Here is a 13,375-nt window from a genome sequence, read left to right on the forward strand (position 1 = left end):
TTTCCACGCTGTGCACGCTCTGGGGACTCCCTGTCTTCACCCTTCACCAGAAGGACCGAAGAAATCTCCTGTGGACTGACGGAGTCACTTCCCTGCTCACGCAGGCACCTTCCAAGTCGACGACCGGTTCTCTTGGACTCATCTCCTGGTGACACGCATGCTCCTTGGAAAACATGTGGTGGATCCCTTCAACATAGACTGTCCTGAGGTCCCAATTTGGAGGAGTTAAGACCTTGCCTTCGCCGAATACGACAGAATCCCTGTGCTCCGCGTCTTCTTCACCTCCTGTGGCTTCTGTGCACTATTTGCAAAATTCCTTCATGCACAGCCTTGGCCCAGGTCCCCAGCACTCTATCCTGCAATGATCAACTTGCTGAGTTGACCTCCGGCGGCGTGGGACCTTCCTTTGTAGTGCTGCAACAACCGCATTTTGCACCTCCTTTGACCCTGTGTCCTGGGGATCCCATGGGTGCTGTCAGGTCTTCCAAGTTATCTTTGAAGTGCTGAGAGCCCCCTCTTCCTCGTCACGCAGTGTTAAGGCCCCCAGGTCCCTCCTGGGTCCAGACAGCACCATTTTGATGCAAAACGCGACTGTGCTGGAACCAAGGCTTGTTGGATGAATCCAGCGCCAAAACTCACCTGCATCCAACATCTCTTCGTGGGACATACATTGCATCACGCAGGAACCCGCTGACATCTTCCTTAGGTGCATTTCTGCAGTCTTCGTCCAACCGGGGACTCTTATTTTTCACCCTCTTCTGGGTTGGCAGGGGCTCCTGTCTTTCCTGGAACTTCTTCAGACTTCTCGACTTGGTTTCCTTCCTTTGCAGGTCTTCAGGTCCAGGAATCCACCATTTGTTGTTTGCAGTCTTGCTTGGTTCTTGCAATAACTCTAATCATGACTTGTAGTGTGTCCTAAGGTACTTTACTCCTACTTTTCTGGGCTCTGGGGTGGAGTAATTTACTTATCTTTAATGTATTCTTACTCTCCTAGCGATTCTCTTCACACTACACTCGTCTAGGGGGGAATTTGTGATTCGCATTCCATTTTTTTAGTATACGGTTTGTGTTGCCCCTAGACTTATTTTCTCCAATTGCATTTTATAGCATTTCCTATTGTTTGCACTATCCTATGTCTAATTACTTACCTTATTTTGGTGTCTAGTGTATATATTGTGTATAATACTTACCTCCAGAAGGAGTATTGCATCTAAGATAGATAGAGGCTCTACCAGATAATGCATTACCAAAGGTAAGTAACTTGTTCATCTGATAGAGACTTCTAGCTGCACATTCCTTACCTTTGAATAGATACCCAAGTCATAACCTCCTGGCGGTGGGCTGCTGATACTTCTCCTTACATTAAGAAGACCTGTAGGACTGAATGAGCAAAGTGCCCGTCTCTTTGTACCCGAATGTCCAGGCAGTAATGTTTTGCAAATGTGTGCAAAGATGCCCAGTTTGCTGCCTGACAGATCCCCAGGACTGGTACGCCCGAGCTAGAGCAGTGGTAGCAGTTTTGCCCCTGGCAGAATGAGCCCTCAAGCCCTAAGAGGCTGCTTCTTGGCCAATGCGTAGCAGATTTTGATGCAGAGAGCGACCCAGCCCAAAATGGTTAGCATCTGCACTGCCTGATCCTTCTTTACTCCAACATAACCCACAAAGAGTTTGTCACCCATCTGGAAATCTTTTGTGCGGTCAAGGTAGAACGACAACACTCTTTTTGGGTCCAGTCGGTGGAGTCGCTCCTCTTCCTTGGAGGGATGTGGTGGAGCAAAGAAGGTGGGCAGGGTAATGTTCTGCCCCAGATGAAATGGGGTCACCTCCTTGGGGAGTAAAGAGGCATGGGTTTTAAGAACCAGCTCGTCTGGGAACATGGTGCGTTACGGTGGCTTGGATGAAAGAGCCTGCATCTCACTCACCCTCCTGGCAGATGTTATTGCCACTAACAAGGCTGTTTTGATGGTAAGCAGCCAGAGGGGACAGTTGCGCAAAGGCTCGAAGGGAGGACACATCAGAAATGTGAGGACCAGATTTAAGTCCCATTAAGGCATAACAAAGGGCCTAGGGGGAAACATATGTACAAGCCCTTTGAGGAATCTATGTGCAATGGGGGATTTAAAAAGAGAAGGCTGATCAGGCAGCCAAATAAATATAAATAAGGCAGACAGATAGCCCTTGAGAGTCCCCAAAGCAGAACCCTGCTGAGCAGGGGACAGTATGAAGAGAAGAATATCATAAAAAGAAGCAGAAAGAGGATCAATAGACCTTTTTGTACATATAATATACTAATCGTTTCGAAGGGCGGGAGTATACAGTTTAGTGGAGGGTCGTCTGGCTGCCAAAATAATTTACAGACTTCAGGAGGAAGGTCAAAAGCCATCAACTGCCGCCGCTCAATCTCCATGCATGAAGGTGCAGAGTTGACAGGTTCAGGTGGAGAACCCTCCCAGGCTGATGCGACGGAAGATCCTCCCGAAGTGGCAGCCTGATTGGAGGATTGATGCTCAGTTTGAGAAACTCAGGATACCAGACTCTTCTTGCCCAATCCAAAGCCACTAAGGTAACTTGGGCCCAGTCGTTTTTGATCTTCTTGAGAACTCTGGGCAGAAGTGGTATGGTGGAAAAGTGTATAGGAGGCCTGAATTCCACTCGCGATGAAAAGCATTGCTGAGGGATTGCTGCCTTCGAAACTCCAAAGTGCAACACTGCTGACATTGCACTTTTCTGCAGAGGCGAACAGATCTAACCAAGGGCCTACCCACTGCTGAAAGAGTTCTTGTGCCACCTCCGGATAGAGATATCATTTGTGATCCGCTAGGCATCGACGGCTGAGTTTGTCCTCCCTGGAGTTCAGAGAACCTGGCCAGATGTTCCAGCCATGAAACCTCTTGACAAAGGGTCCACGACCCCACACCACCCTACTTGCGACAGTACCAAATTGCAATGGTGTTGTCCGTGAACACCTGCACTATCTTCCCTTTCACAACAGAAATGCTTTCAATGCCAGTCGGACCACCCAGAACTCCAGCAAGTTGATATGGAGTCTGGATTCCGCCGGAGACCAGAGACCTCTGATCTCCACCTCTCCCAGATGGCCACCCATCCCAGAATTGAAGCATCCATCACTACTGTAAGATCTGGTTAGGGAAGGGGGAGGAGTCTGCCCCAATCACAGTTCACTAACCACCACTGCAGGTCCTCTGCAGTTCCCCCCGAGATCTGAACCGTGTCGGCAAGATTTCCCTGATGCTGTGCCCACTGGAACTTCAGGTCGCACTGCAGAGTCCTCATATGCAATCTGGCATGTCTGACTAACAGGATGCAGAAAGCCATGAGTCCAAACAGCCTCAGAGTCTTGGTATCATAACCGGAAAATCCTAGACTCGCTGCTCAGGAGGATAAATCCGAAACTGCACTGTGTCCAGAACAGCCCTGATGAAAAGGAGCTTCTGAGAGGGAGTCGGGTGCGACTTCAGCACGTTTATAGTGTACCCCAGCGAATGCAGGAGGTCCGCTGTAGTCTGAAGGTGGGTGACGGGAGTCTGGGGTGTCGGAGCCTTTAACAGTCATCAAGGTAGGGAAAGACTGAAAGCCCTAACCTGCGCAGATGATCTGCCGCCACCACCATCACCTTTGTGCACACCTGAGGGGCACTGGTGAGACCGAAGGGGAGCACAGTAAACTGAAAGTGCTTGTGGCCCACCTTGAACCACAAGTAACGCCTGTGGGCAGGCAGGATGGGGATGTGAAAATACACATCCTGCAAGTCCAACACTACCGTCCAGTCTCCTTGGTCTAGGGCAGACAAGACCTGAACAAGAGTGAGCATCTTGAATTTCTTCTTTCTGAAGAAGAGATTGGCGCCCCTTAAATACAAGATAAGGCGGGCAAAGACCCCTGTTTTTCTTTGGAACCAGAAAGTAGCAGGAATAACCACCACAGCCTACTTCTGACATCAGGACCCTTTCTATGGCTTCCTTGGCCAAGAGAGCTGTAACTTGCTTGCGGAGCAAGATTAAATGATCCTCCATCAGTGGGAGGGAAAGACTGGAAGGGAAGAGAATAGGCCTTCTGTATGATCAGCAAGACCCATTTGTCCGATGTCATGGATCGCCAGTGAGGGAGATGAAATTGAATACTCCCTCCTACTGGACGAACATGGTCTTGCAGAACCATACTAAGAGGGCTTGGGCATTGCAGAAGAGGGGGTAGCCGACCTCTGGATAGACCCTTTGGGTCTGAGGGTACCACAACCTTGTCTCACACTGGATGCTGTGAAGCTGGAAGAGAGGTAGCTGACCTGTGGTTGGTGTGGTACCCAGCCCATCCCAAAGCCTCAAAAGGAGCAACAGGCAGACTGCTAGCGAACAGGCGGCGAGAGACCCAAGGATCTGGCCATGGCTCGAGAGTCCTTAAACCGCTCAAGCACAGAGTCTTCTTTCTCTCCAAAAGGTGAGAACCATCAAAAGCCATGTCCAACAGATCTGCCTGGACATCCCCTGAAAAGCTAGTGGTACGAAGCCAGGTGTGGCAACGAGGGGCCACTGAAGAGGAAACCGCTCTGCCCAGTGAGTCGGTCGTGTCCAAGCGTCACTGAATTGTAAACTTGGCTGCATCTCTCCTATCCTTGGCAGCTTGGGTGAGTTTCCTGTACACCCTCCAGGACCTGGGGCAGCACCTGTGCCATGATATCCCATAAAGTATGGGGAAAACGGCCCAATAGGCATGAGGTGTTTACGGAGCTCAATGCCAGGCTGGAGGAAGAAAATGTCTTCTTCCCAAGTTGGTCCAGCCTCTTGGATTACCTATTCAAGGGACCCGAACGGAAGGCACCACAGGAAGTGGAGGCTTGGACCACCAAGCTCTCCGGGATGGGGTGTTGAGTGAGGAACCTAGCGTCTGAAGGAGCTGGTTGATAACAGCGGCCAATTGTCCTATTTACAGGAGCACCTGTGCTGGGTTTGGACCATGTCCCCAGCAGGACATCAGTAAGGGCTTCATTAAAGGGTAACGTCGGCTCGGACGTAGCAACCCCCGGCTGAAGCACCTCTGTCAGGATGTTAGTCCTGACCCAACTCCAGGTCCAAGACCTCAGCCGCTCTACGCACCACCATGGCGTATGATGCCCACCTCCTCCATAGCCACAGAAGGAGGTGAGAGCATACCAGTATCTGGAGAAGTATGCAGTCCACTGGCTTCCCCTAGTTCCTCAAACCAATCCTGCTCCACAAATCCCTATTCCACAGGGTCCTCAGACCCCTCCGATTCCTCACCCGAGCCTGGCTGATTAAAATAAGCCTCAGGCACTCATCTTGGCCTACTCAGCCCGTCTGAATAGGCATTGTGCAACTTTGTTCCGGCTCCGGATCATCTGCAATGAGGATGGTGCTCCCACCACCAGTGGGTGCTGGCGGTGGGGGAAGCGTCTACGTCGGGCCCGGTACTGGAGGAGGCCGACTGTGTGGAACCGACCCCGGTCCGGATCTGATACCGGATCCCGGGGTCCCCAACGGCGCTGGGGACGAAGCAGCCGGCATCGAACCTGATGGGGCCTCTACTGTCCCACAGGGTCCGAGGAACCACGTGCGGGGTATGCCTGCTCAAAAACAAGGTGCATGGCTTCGTAGAAGTCTTTAATTTGAGCGGGGGACGCTCAGACTTCCGGAAAAGGGGTGACACAAAGTCTGCACTGGTAACGCCTCTGAGGAACAGTGCTCGGAACGTTAACATTTCCGTGACGCCTTGTCGGCCGATGGGTGTGACGAAGTCAAAGTCCTCTTGAACTTCTTCTTGTGCCTCTTCCCTGTGTGCCCCGAGGACCTTGAGTGGAAAGAAGAGGAATTGGGGCTCCTGGAGCGATCCCAAGACCTCCTCCTTGAGAGGGACTGTGACCTCCGAGGAGTCGCACTGACTGAAGTCCATTGCCAGACCGCCATGAGCTTTAGAGACCGCTCTCTCAAAGTCTTCGGGGTGATGGACCGGCAGTCGGAGCACGACTTCTAGTCAGGGTCCCTGTCGATGCACCAGAGACATAGCTGGTCAGGCGGGGGGTGTCCGTCACAGACATGGTGCAATGGCAGACGCCACACGGCTTGAACACTGTCTTCCTGGATGACATCTCCTTGCACAGACCAAAAATATTCTTCGACGAAAGGGTCGTAAAAAAAGGCTTGCCAAAAAAGGCAAAGGATAGCTCGATCCCAGACCTGCGCTTAACCAGCACGACAGTAAAAGAACTGACGTACGCTCACCAGGGTGGTGCCTTTTTAGGCGGCCAGATTATCCTTAAACAAGGACTAAATAAGCAATTTAGGAAGGGCTATTCGGATGACAACTAAAAGATAGGAGGAACAGTACAGAAATCACAAAACAACCGGTGGCAACAACATGGTAAAATGTACTTGTTAGTTATTTGAGATTATTTTTTTGCTTACTTTAAGAAGCAGGGCTTTTATTTCAACTCGGCTAGAGGGAAGTTTGTACAGCATGAGTCCACTCTGCACAACCTAATCCATTAAAAACATATTCTGTAACACCTCTGCGCAGTCAACATCACGGCTAAACAGTCTTGTTACAAAACTGGTATAAAAGAAAGCACCGGTATTCTATACAATACTCTTACAAAGAAGACAAAGCAGAAAAACGTAACTGCATTAATTTCATCCTTACTGCTATAAGACTGCAGAAGCAAACACATTCAATTACATTACAAGCTGCTAGCTAATATATCATCATCAAGTACCTGGTGTGAGTGTTGGGAAACTTCCAAAGCCAGGCACATTATAAAAATTCAGTGGCTGGGAGGTAAAGTTGAACGGACAAAACACAGTAGGTGAGGATGGTGGTGGTGCACTGCTGGCAGAATCGTTTCTCTGGGTTTTTTCCACATGCTGGTGTTCTTGTTGTTGCCGCATTAGATCATTTAACATCTGCTTCAACCTAAACAACAACAATGGTGTGTGACCAGCTATTTCTTGTTTGTGTGTGAATGCTAACTAGATTTCATACTCAAGCAGAAAATTCAAAATAAAACTATTCATTTTTGTGACTTTCCAAACAATAGTTTCATTAAAAAAAAAAGCAGTGAGAAAACCAATAAGTTTGGCTTTTTCTTTTTAGATCTGGAAGTGTTTCTTCACTGATGGACAAGTTACTTACCTTCAGCAATGCCTCATCTAATGAAGAAAAGATCTAGTTGCAGATTCCTTATCTTAGAATTTCCCCCGGGCATCAGTCTGGATCCAGAAATATTTCTCAGGCAGTACCTCAGCGCACCGAGCCGGATAGGATAATGCAGGGGTCCTATAGAGGCACCACCTAGGTGCACTGATGTCAGTTTCTTTTCACAGCTTTCCACACCAGAAACGGAGAGCCATGAAGAACACTGATAACTGGTGCGTCAAAACTAGGTCCCTAAAAGGGAGACCCTGTTCCTAGAAATTAGTTCACAGAGTGGGGAAGATGGCTAGGTTGGTAGGGAATCTTCAACTAGATATTATCCTTACCAGATAAGGCATTACCAAAGTTAATTAGCTTGCCCATCTGATAGCGATATCTAGTTGCAGATTCCTTACCTTAGATTAGATATCCAAGCAATACCATCCCCGGAGGTGGGCCTAAGAACTAAGATGATACTAGAAAGTCCAGCAGGAGTGAACGGACAAAATACCCACCCGTACAGACCTGACTGTCCAGGCAACAGTGCTTGGTAAATGTGTGCAGAGATGCCCATGTTGCTGCCTGACAGATGTCAAGATCTGGAACTCCAGGTGCTAATGCAATCGTCGCACCTTTTGCTCTGATAGAAATTCTCAGGAAGTTGCTTCTTAGCCAGTGCGCAGCACATTCTAATTCAGAGTACGACCTATCTAGAGATGGATCTCTTCTGCACAGCCCTACCTTTCTTCGCACTCACATAACCCACAAAGAGTTGACTATTCACCCAGAACTTTTTGGTACAGTGTAGGAAAGTGCCCTTATTGGCATGGTATCGCCCCCACTTTTTGCCTGATACTGATACAAACTTTGACTGAGAGTGTGCTGGGATCCTGCTCACCAGGCCCCAGCACCAGTGTTCTTTCCCAAAAGCTGTACCTTTGTTTCCACAATTGGCACACCCCCGGCACACAGTCAAGTCCCTTGTAAAAGGTACCCATGGTACCAACAGCCCTGTGACCACGGAAGGTCCCCCAAGGGCTGCAGCAAATATTATGCCTCAGTGGGGGACCCCTCACCAAGCACATGTACATTGCCTTTGCAGCTCGTGTGTCGGTGGGGGTGAAGAGGCAAAGTCGACATGGTACCCCTCTCAGGGTGCCATGCCAACCAACCACTGCCTGTGACATAGATAAGTCACCCCTCTAGCAGGCCTTACAACCCTAAGGAAGGGTGCACTATACCACAGGTGAGGGCATAGCTGCATGAGCAATATGCCCATATAAAGTCTATGTCCATTCTTAGACATTGTAAGTGGAGTGTAGCCATATTGAGTCTGGGAGTTTGTCATTACGAACTCCACCGCTCCATAATAGCTTCACTGAATACTGTGAAGTTTGGTATCAAACTTCCCAGCACAATAAACCCACACTGATGCCAGTGTGAGATTTATTGAAAAATGCCCACAGAGGGCATCTTAGAGATGCCCCCTGTATGTTACCCAAACTGCTGGTGCAGGACTGACCAGTCTGTGCCAGCCTGCTACTTCTAGACGAGTTTGACCACATAGGGAGGAAGCCTTTGAGCTCTCTGTGGCCAGAAACAAAGCCTGCCTTGGGGGAAGGTGTTTCACACCTCCTCCCCTACAGGAACTTTAACACCAGGCTGTGAGCCTCAAAGGGTCAGGCCTCTTGTTACAGTGACCCAGGGTACTCCAGCTAGTGGAGTTGCCAGTTCCTGGGACACCACCTCCCCTCCCCCGGCAGAACAGGATTAAGATACCAATCGGCAAAAGGTACACTGCACCCTGACCTCGAGGATTTTAAACTCTGGTGCAGCAACGTCCAGCAGGGGGCCCTCCTCTCTGTCCAGCTTGTAGTTTTCCAGACCAGAATCCCTGGACCCGGTCTGTATCATGTAAGTGACCCCTGGGTTCCACCTATAGGAAAGCATTGGGAGCCTGATGCAGAGTTTGCACCCTGCACCCGGCCGCCACCTGCGTCACTAAGGGTGTGAACTCTTCCTTAGAAGGATGTGGGGTACGTAAAAAGCAGACAAGGTGATGGATTGGCCTCCATTGAAGGGCGTAACCACTTTTGCCAGGAAGGAGGCCCTACTGTGAAGCACCACTTTCTCAGGATAGATGAAAAAGTAGGGTGCCTTAGATGACAATGCATGCAGTTCACTCACCCTGCAGGCACATGTAATGGCCAAAAGGAAGGCTGTCTTCAGAGTGAAAAGCCTGAGAGAACAATTGAGAAGAGGCTCGAAAGGAGCACATAACAAATGTCAAATCTAAATTCAAATCCAATTGTGGCACAATGAATGGAGATGGAGGAAACACGTGACTAAGGCCTTTAAGGAACCTATTTACAATTGGACACAAACAAGGAAAGCAAGAAAATTAGTTACTTACCTGTAACTGTAGTTCTCCAGTATTGGAATCTTGCAGCCAAACAGAGCGCATGCTCGAGCAGAAGGCTGATTCCAGAGGGAATGAACGGGCACAAGGAGAAACAAGCTCCCTGGGCCCATTAGAAGGATCTATTAGTCTATTAGAAGAAAATGAGTTACTTACCTGTAACTGTAGTTCTTCAGTATTGGAATCTTTCATAGATTCACATGCTTGAATCATTCCCCGTCATCGAGATGGGAGCCCCCGGTACAATTACACAAATAGTGTTGAAATATATTAATACCAGGGCACTAGGCCTCTTCAATTTAATAGTCTATCATAGTCATTTTAAGAAAGGACCAAACTTGAGCATCCACCAATCAGACGACACCACCCTCTAGAATCCTCCTGAGAGAAGCTCCAGCATCTCAGATTTTCCAAGCATGAGTGCATTAAGGATAGGAACAGAGAGAGCGAGAGAAAGAGAGAGTGAGTGAGCGAGAGAGAGAGAAAGAGAGAAAAAGAGACAGAGCGAGCGCTTCTCCAGGGAGGCGGGTGGGTCGCATGTGAATCTATGAAAGATTCCAATACTGGAGAACTACTGTTACAGGAAAGTAACTAATTTTCTTACTCCAGGATTGGAACTTTCAGAGATTCACATGCTTGAATCAGAGTAACAAGCAGTACTTATGCACACATGTAAATCACAAAACACCTGTATGTATGTATGTGTATATATATGTGTATATATATATATATATATATATATATAAAGCAATACTCTAAACAACATATCTGTTAACCCCATCCTTACTTATATCCCTTTACTCTTCTTTTCTTCTCTTTCTTATTTTTTTAAATTTTTTGACATGAAGAGCATTCCGTATTCAAAAGTTACATAACAATGTGCATACCTTGTCTAGGATGGAGGGATGAAAGATGGCTCACCTTCACCTGAAGAGGTTCCGGAGGACAGCTTGACCCACTGCTACCTCTCCTTGAGATAGTGCTTCCAAGCAGTACTGTTGTGTAAATGTATGGCAGCTTTTCCATGTCGCTGCTCTGCAAATGTCTTGCAGAGGAACCCCTCGCATACAGTGCTGCTGAGGAAGAAACTGCCCGTGTAGAGTGAGCACAGACCGATGAATGCAGTGGTTTGCCCACTGCTTGATGGCAGAAGCGAAAGGCTGAGGATATCCATCTGGCTATACTCTGCTTGGAAAGCGGTTGACCTCGTCTGGGTGCACTGTAAGCCACAAACAATTGTTTAGAGCGGCCGAAGGACTTAAGTCCTATCCAGGTAGAATTTAACACATCTCTGAATGTCTAAGGAGTGTACTGCTCTTTCCGTGGGAGTAGATGGATGTGGAAAAAAGGTTTTAAAAACTAAGGGCTCGTTCATGTGGAAATCCGAAGGGACTTTCGGTACGAAAGGCGGATTTGTGCTTAGTAGTAGTTTGTCTTGTTTGATCTGCAAGAACGGCTCCTGAATGGAGAGGGCCTGTATCTCACTGACCCGTCTGGCGGATGTGAGAGCGACCAGTAAAGCAACCTTCCAAGAAAGGTACTTCAGAGAAGCACAATGAATTGGTTCAAATGGACTGTGCTAGAACAACATTCAGGTTCCATGAGAGAGGAGGTCTGAATGGATGAAAAACCCTGAAAAGTCCTTTAAAAAACCGTTTGATTAAGCTAGATAAATATAGCGAAGGTGAAGAGTCTGAACATCTGTATGATGCTATTGCCGCCAGATGCACCTTTATGGATGAATGCGCCAGGCCTGATTGCGCTAAATGCAATATATAAGGCAATAATTGTTCCGGTGGTGAGAACAGTGGATCAATTTGCCACTGGTGGCACCAGAAACAAAATCTTCTCCATTTGCAAGAATAAGCCTTATTAGTGCTATCTGCTCTAGCTCTGGACAAAATGTCCCTACTTTCCTGTAGGATATTCCAATGTGCGAACTCTCAGTGCTCAGGAGCCATGCTGAGAATTGCATCGACTGAGGATCCGGATGCGATATTTGTCCTTTGTTCACTGTTAGTAAGTGCAGAGTCGGTTTCAGCAGAATGTGAGGCTTCATTGATAGAAGAAGCAGCTCTGCGAACCAGTGTTGGCGAGGCCAGTACAGAGCTATCAATATCAGGGTACACGGCTCTGTTTTCATCTTCGTGAGGACTCTTGGGATCAGTGGAATCAGAGAAAAGGCGTAAGCAAAGATGCCTGACCAAGCTATGGAAAACACATTCCCCCAAGATCCCTTTTGGAGATGCCAGCTTGCGAAGTACTGGCATTTGGCGTTCCATCTGCTGGCGAACAGGTCGATTCTGGGCGTTCCCCACTGGGAAAAGATGTAATCCACGGTGGACTGGTCCAGCTCCCGTTCGTGACAGCTCGATCTTTGTCTGCTGAGTGAGTCCGCTATCTTGTTCTCTATCCCCAGCAGATGCACCGCTGTGAGTCTGATGCCCTGCTGAGAGGCCCAATTCCAAATCTTTTGGGCTTCCCTGGAGAGGGTGAGTGTAAGGAAATGCCTCCTTGGCATGGTTGCCCCCTGACTTTTTGCCTTTGCTGATGCTATGTTTACAATTGAAAGTGTGCTGAGGCCTGCTAACCAGGCCCCAGCACCAGTGTTCTTTCCCTAACCTGTACTTTTGTATCCACAATTGGCAGACCCTGGCATCCAGATAAGTCCCTTGTAACTGGTACTTCTAGTACCAAGGGCCCTGATGCCAAGGAAGGTCTCTAAGGGCTGCAGCATGTCTTATGCCACCCTGGAGACCTCTCACTCAGCACAGACACACTGCTTGCCAGCTTGGGTGTGCTAGTGAGGACAAAACGAGTAAGTCGACATGGCACTCCCCTCAGGGTGCCATGCCAGCCTCTCACTGCCTATGCAGTATAGGTAAGACACCCCTCTAGCAGGCCTTACAGCCCTAAGGCAGGGTGCACTATACCATAGGTGAGGGTACCAGTGCATGAGCACTGTGCCCCTACAGTGTCTAAGCAAAACCTTAGACATTGTAAGTGCAGGGTAGCCATAAGAGTATATGGTCTGGGAGTCTGTTTTACACGAACTCCACAGCACCATAATGGCTACACTGAAAACTGGGAAGTTTGGTATCAAACTTCTCAGCACAATAAATGCACACTGATGCCAGTGTACATTTTATTGTAAAATGCACCACAGAGGGCACCTTAGAGGTGCCCCCTGAAACCTATCCGACTATCTGTGTAGGCTGACTGGTCCCAGCAGCCTGCCACACTAGAGACATGTTGCTGGCCCCATGGGGAGAGTGCCTTTGTCACTCTGAGGCCAGTAACAAAGCCTGCACTGGGTGGAGATGCTAACACCTCCCCCAGGCAGGAGCTGTGACACCTGGCGGTGAGCCTCAAAGGCTCACCCCTTTGTCACAGCCCAGCAGGGCACTCCAGCTTAGTGGAGTTGCCCGCCCCCTCCGGCCACGGCCCCCACTTTTGGCGGCAAGGCTGGAGGGAACAAAGAAAGCAACAAGGAGGAGTCACTGGCCAGTCAGGACAGCCCCTAAGGTGTCCTGAGCTGAGGTGACTCTGACTTTTAGAAATCCTCCATCTTGCAGATGGAGGATTCCCCCAATAGGGTTAGGATCGTGACCCCCTCCCCTTGGGAGGAGGCACAAAGAGGGTGTACCCACCCTCAGGGCTAGTAGCCATTGGCTACTAACCCCCCAGACCTAAACACGCCCTTAAATTTAGTATTTAAGGGCTACCCTGAACCCTAGAAAATTAGATTCCTGCAACTACAAGAAGAAGGACTGCCTAGCTGAAAACCCCTGCAGA

At 48.9% G+C, this 13,375-nt stretch overlaps 1 protein-coding gene across 7 annotated transcripts in view; it reads right to left on the bottom strand.

Moving 5' to 3' along the window:
- Positions 1-13,375, bottom strand: part of PCM1 (pericentriolar material 1) — a 713,620-nt gene that overhangs the window by 404,929 nt on the left and 295,316 nt on the right. For all 7 annotated transcript variants that reach the window (XM_069200330.1, XM_069200304.1, XM_069200313.1 and 4 more), the window contains exon 21: positions 6,746-6,942. In XM_069200330.1, the coding sequence (XP_069056431.1) occupies positions 6,746-6,942 (197 nt within the window). The remainder of the gene's footprint in view (positions 1-6,745; positions 6,943-13,375) is intronic.

This window comes from Pleurodeles waltl, chromosome 1_2 (genome assembly GCF_031143425.1).
Source record: "Pleurodeles waltl isolate 20211129_DDA chromosome 1_2, aPleWal1.hap1.20221129, whole genome shotgun sequence".
In the NCBI taxonomy this organism is placed as follows: Eukaryota; Metazoa; Chordata; class Amphibia; order Caudata; family Salamandridae; genus Pleurodeles; species Pleurodeles waltl.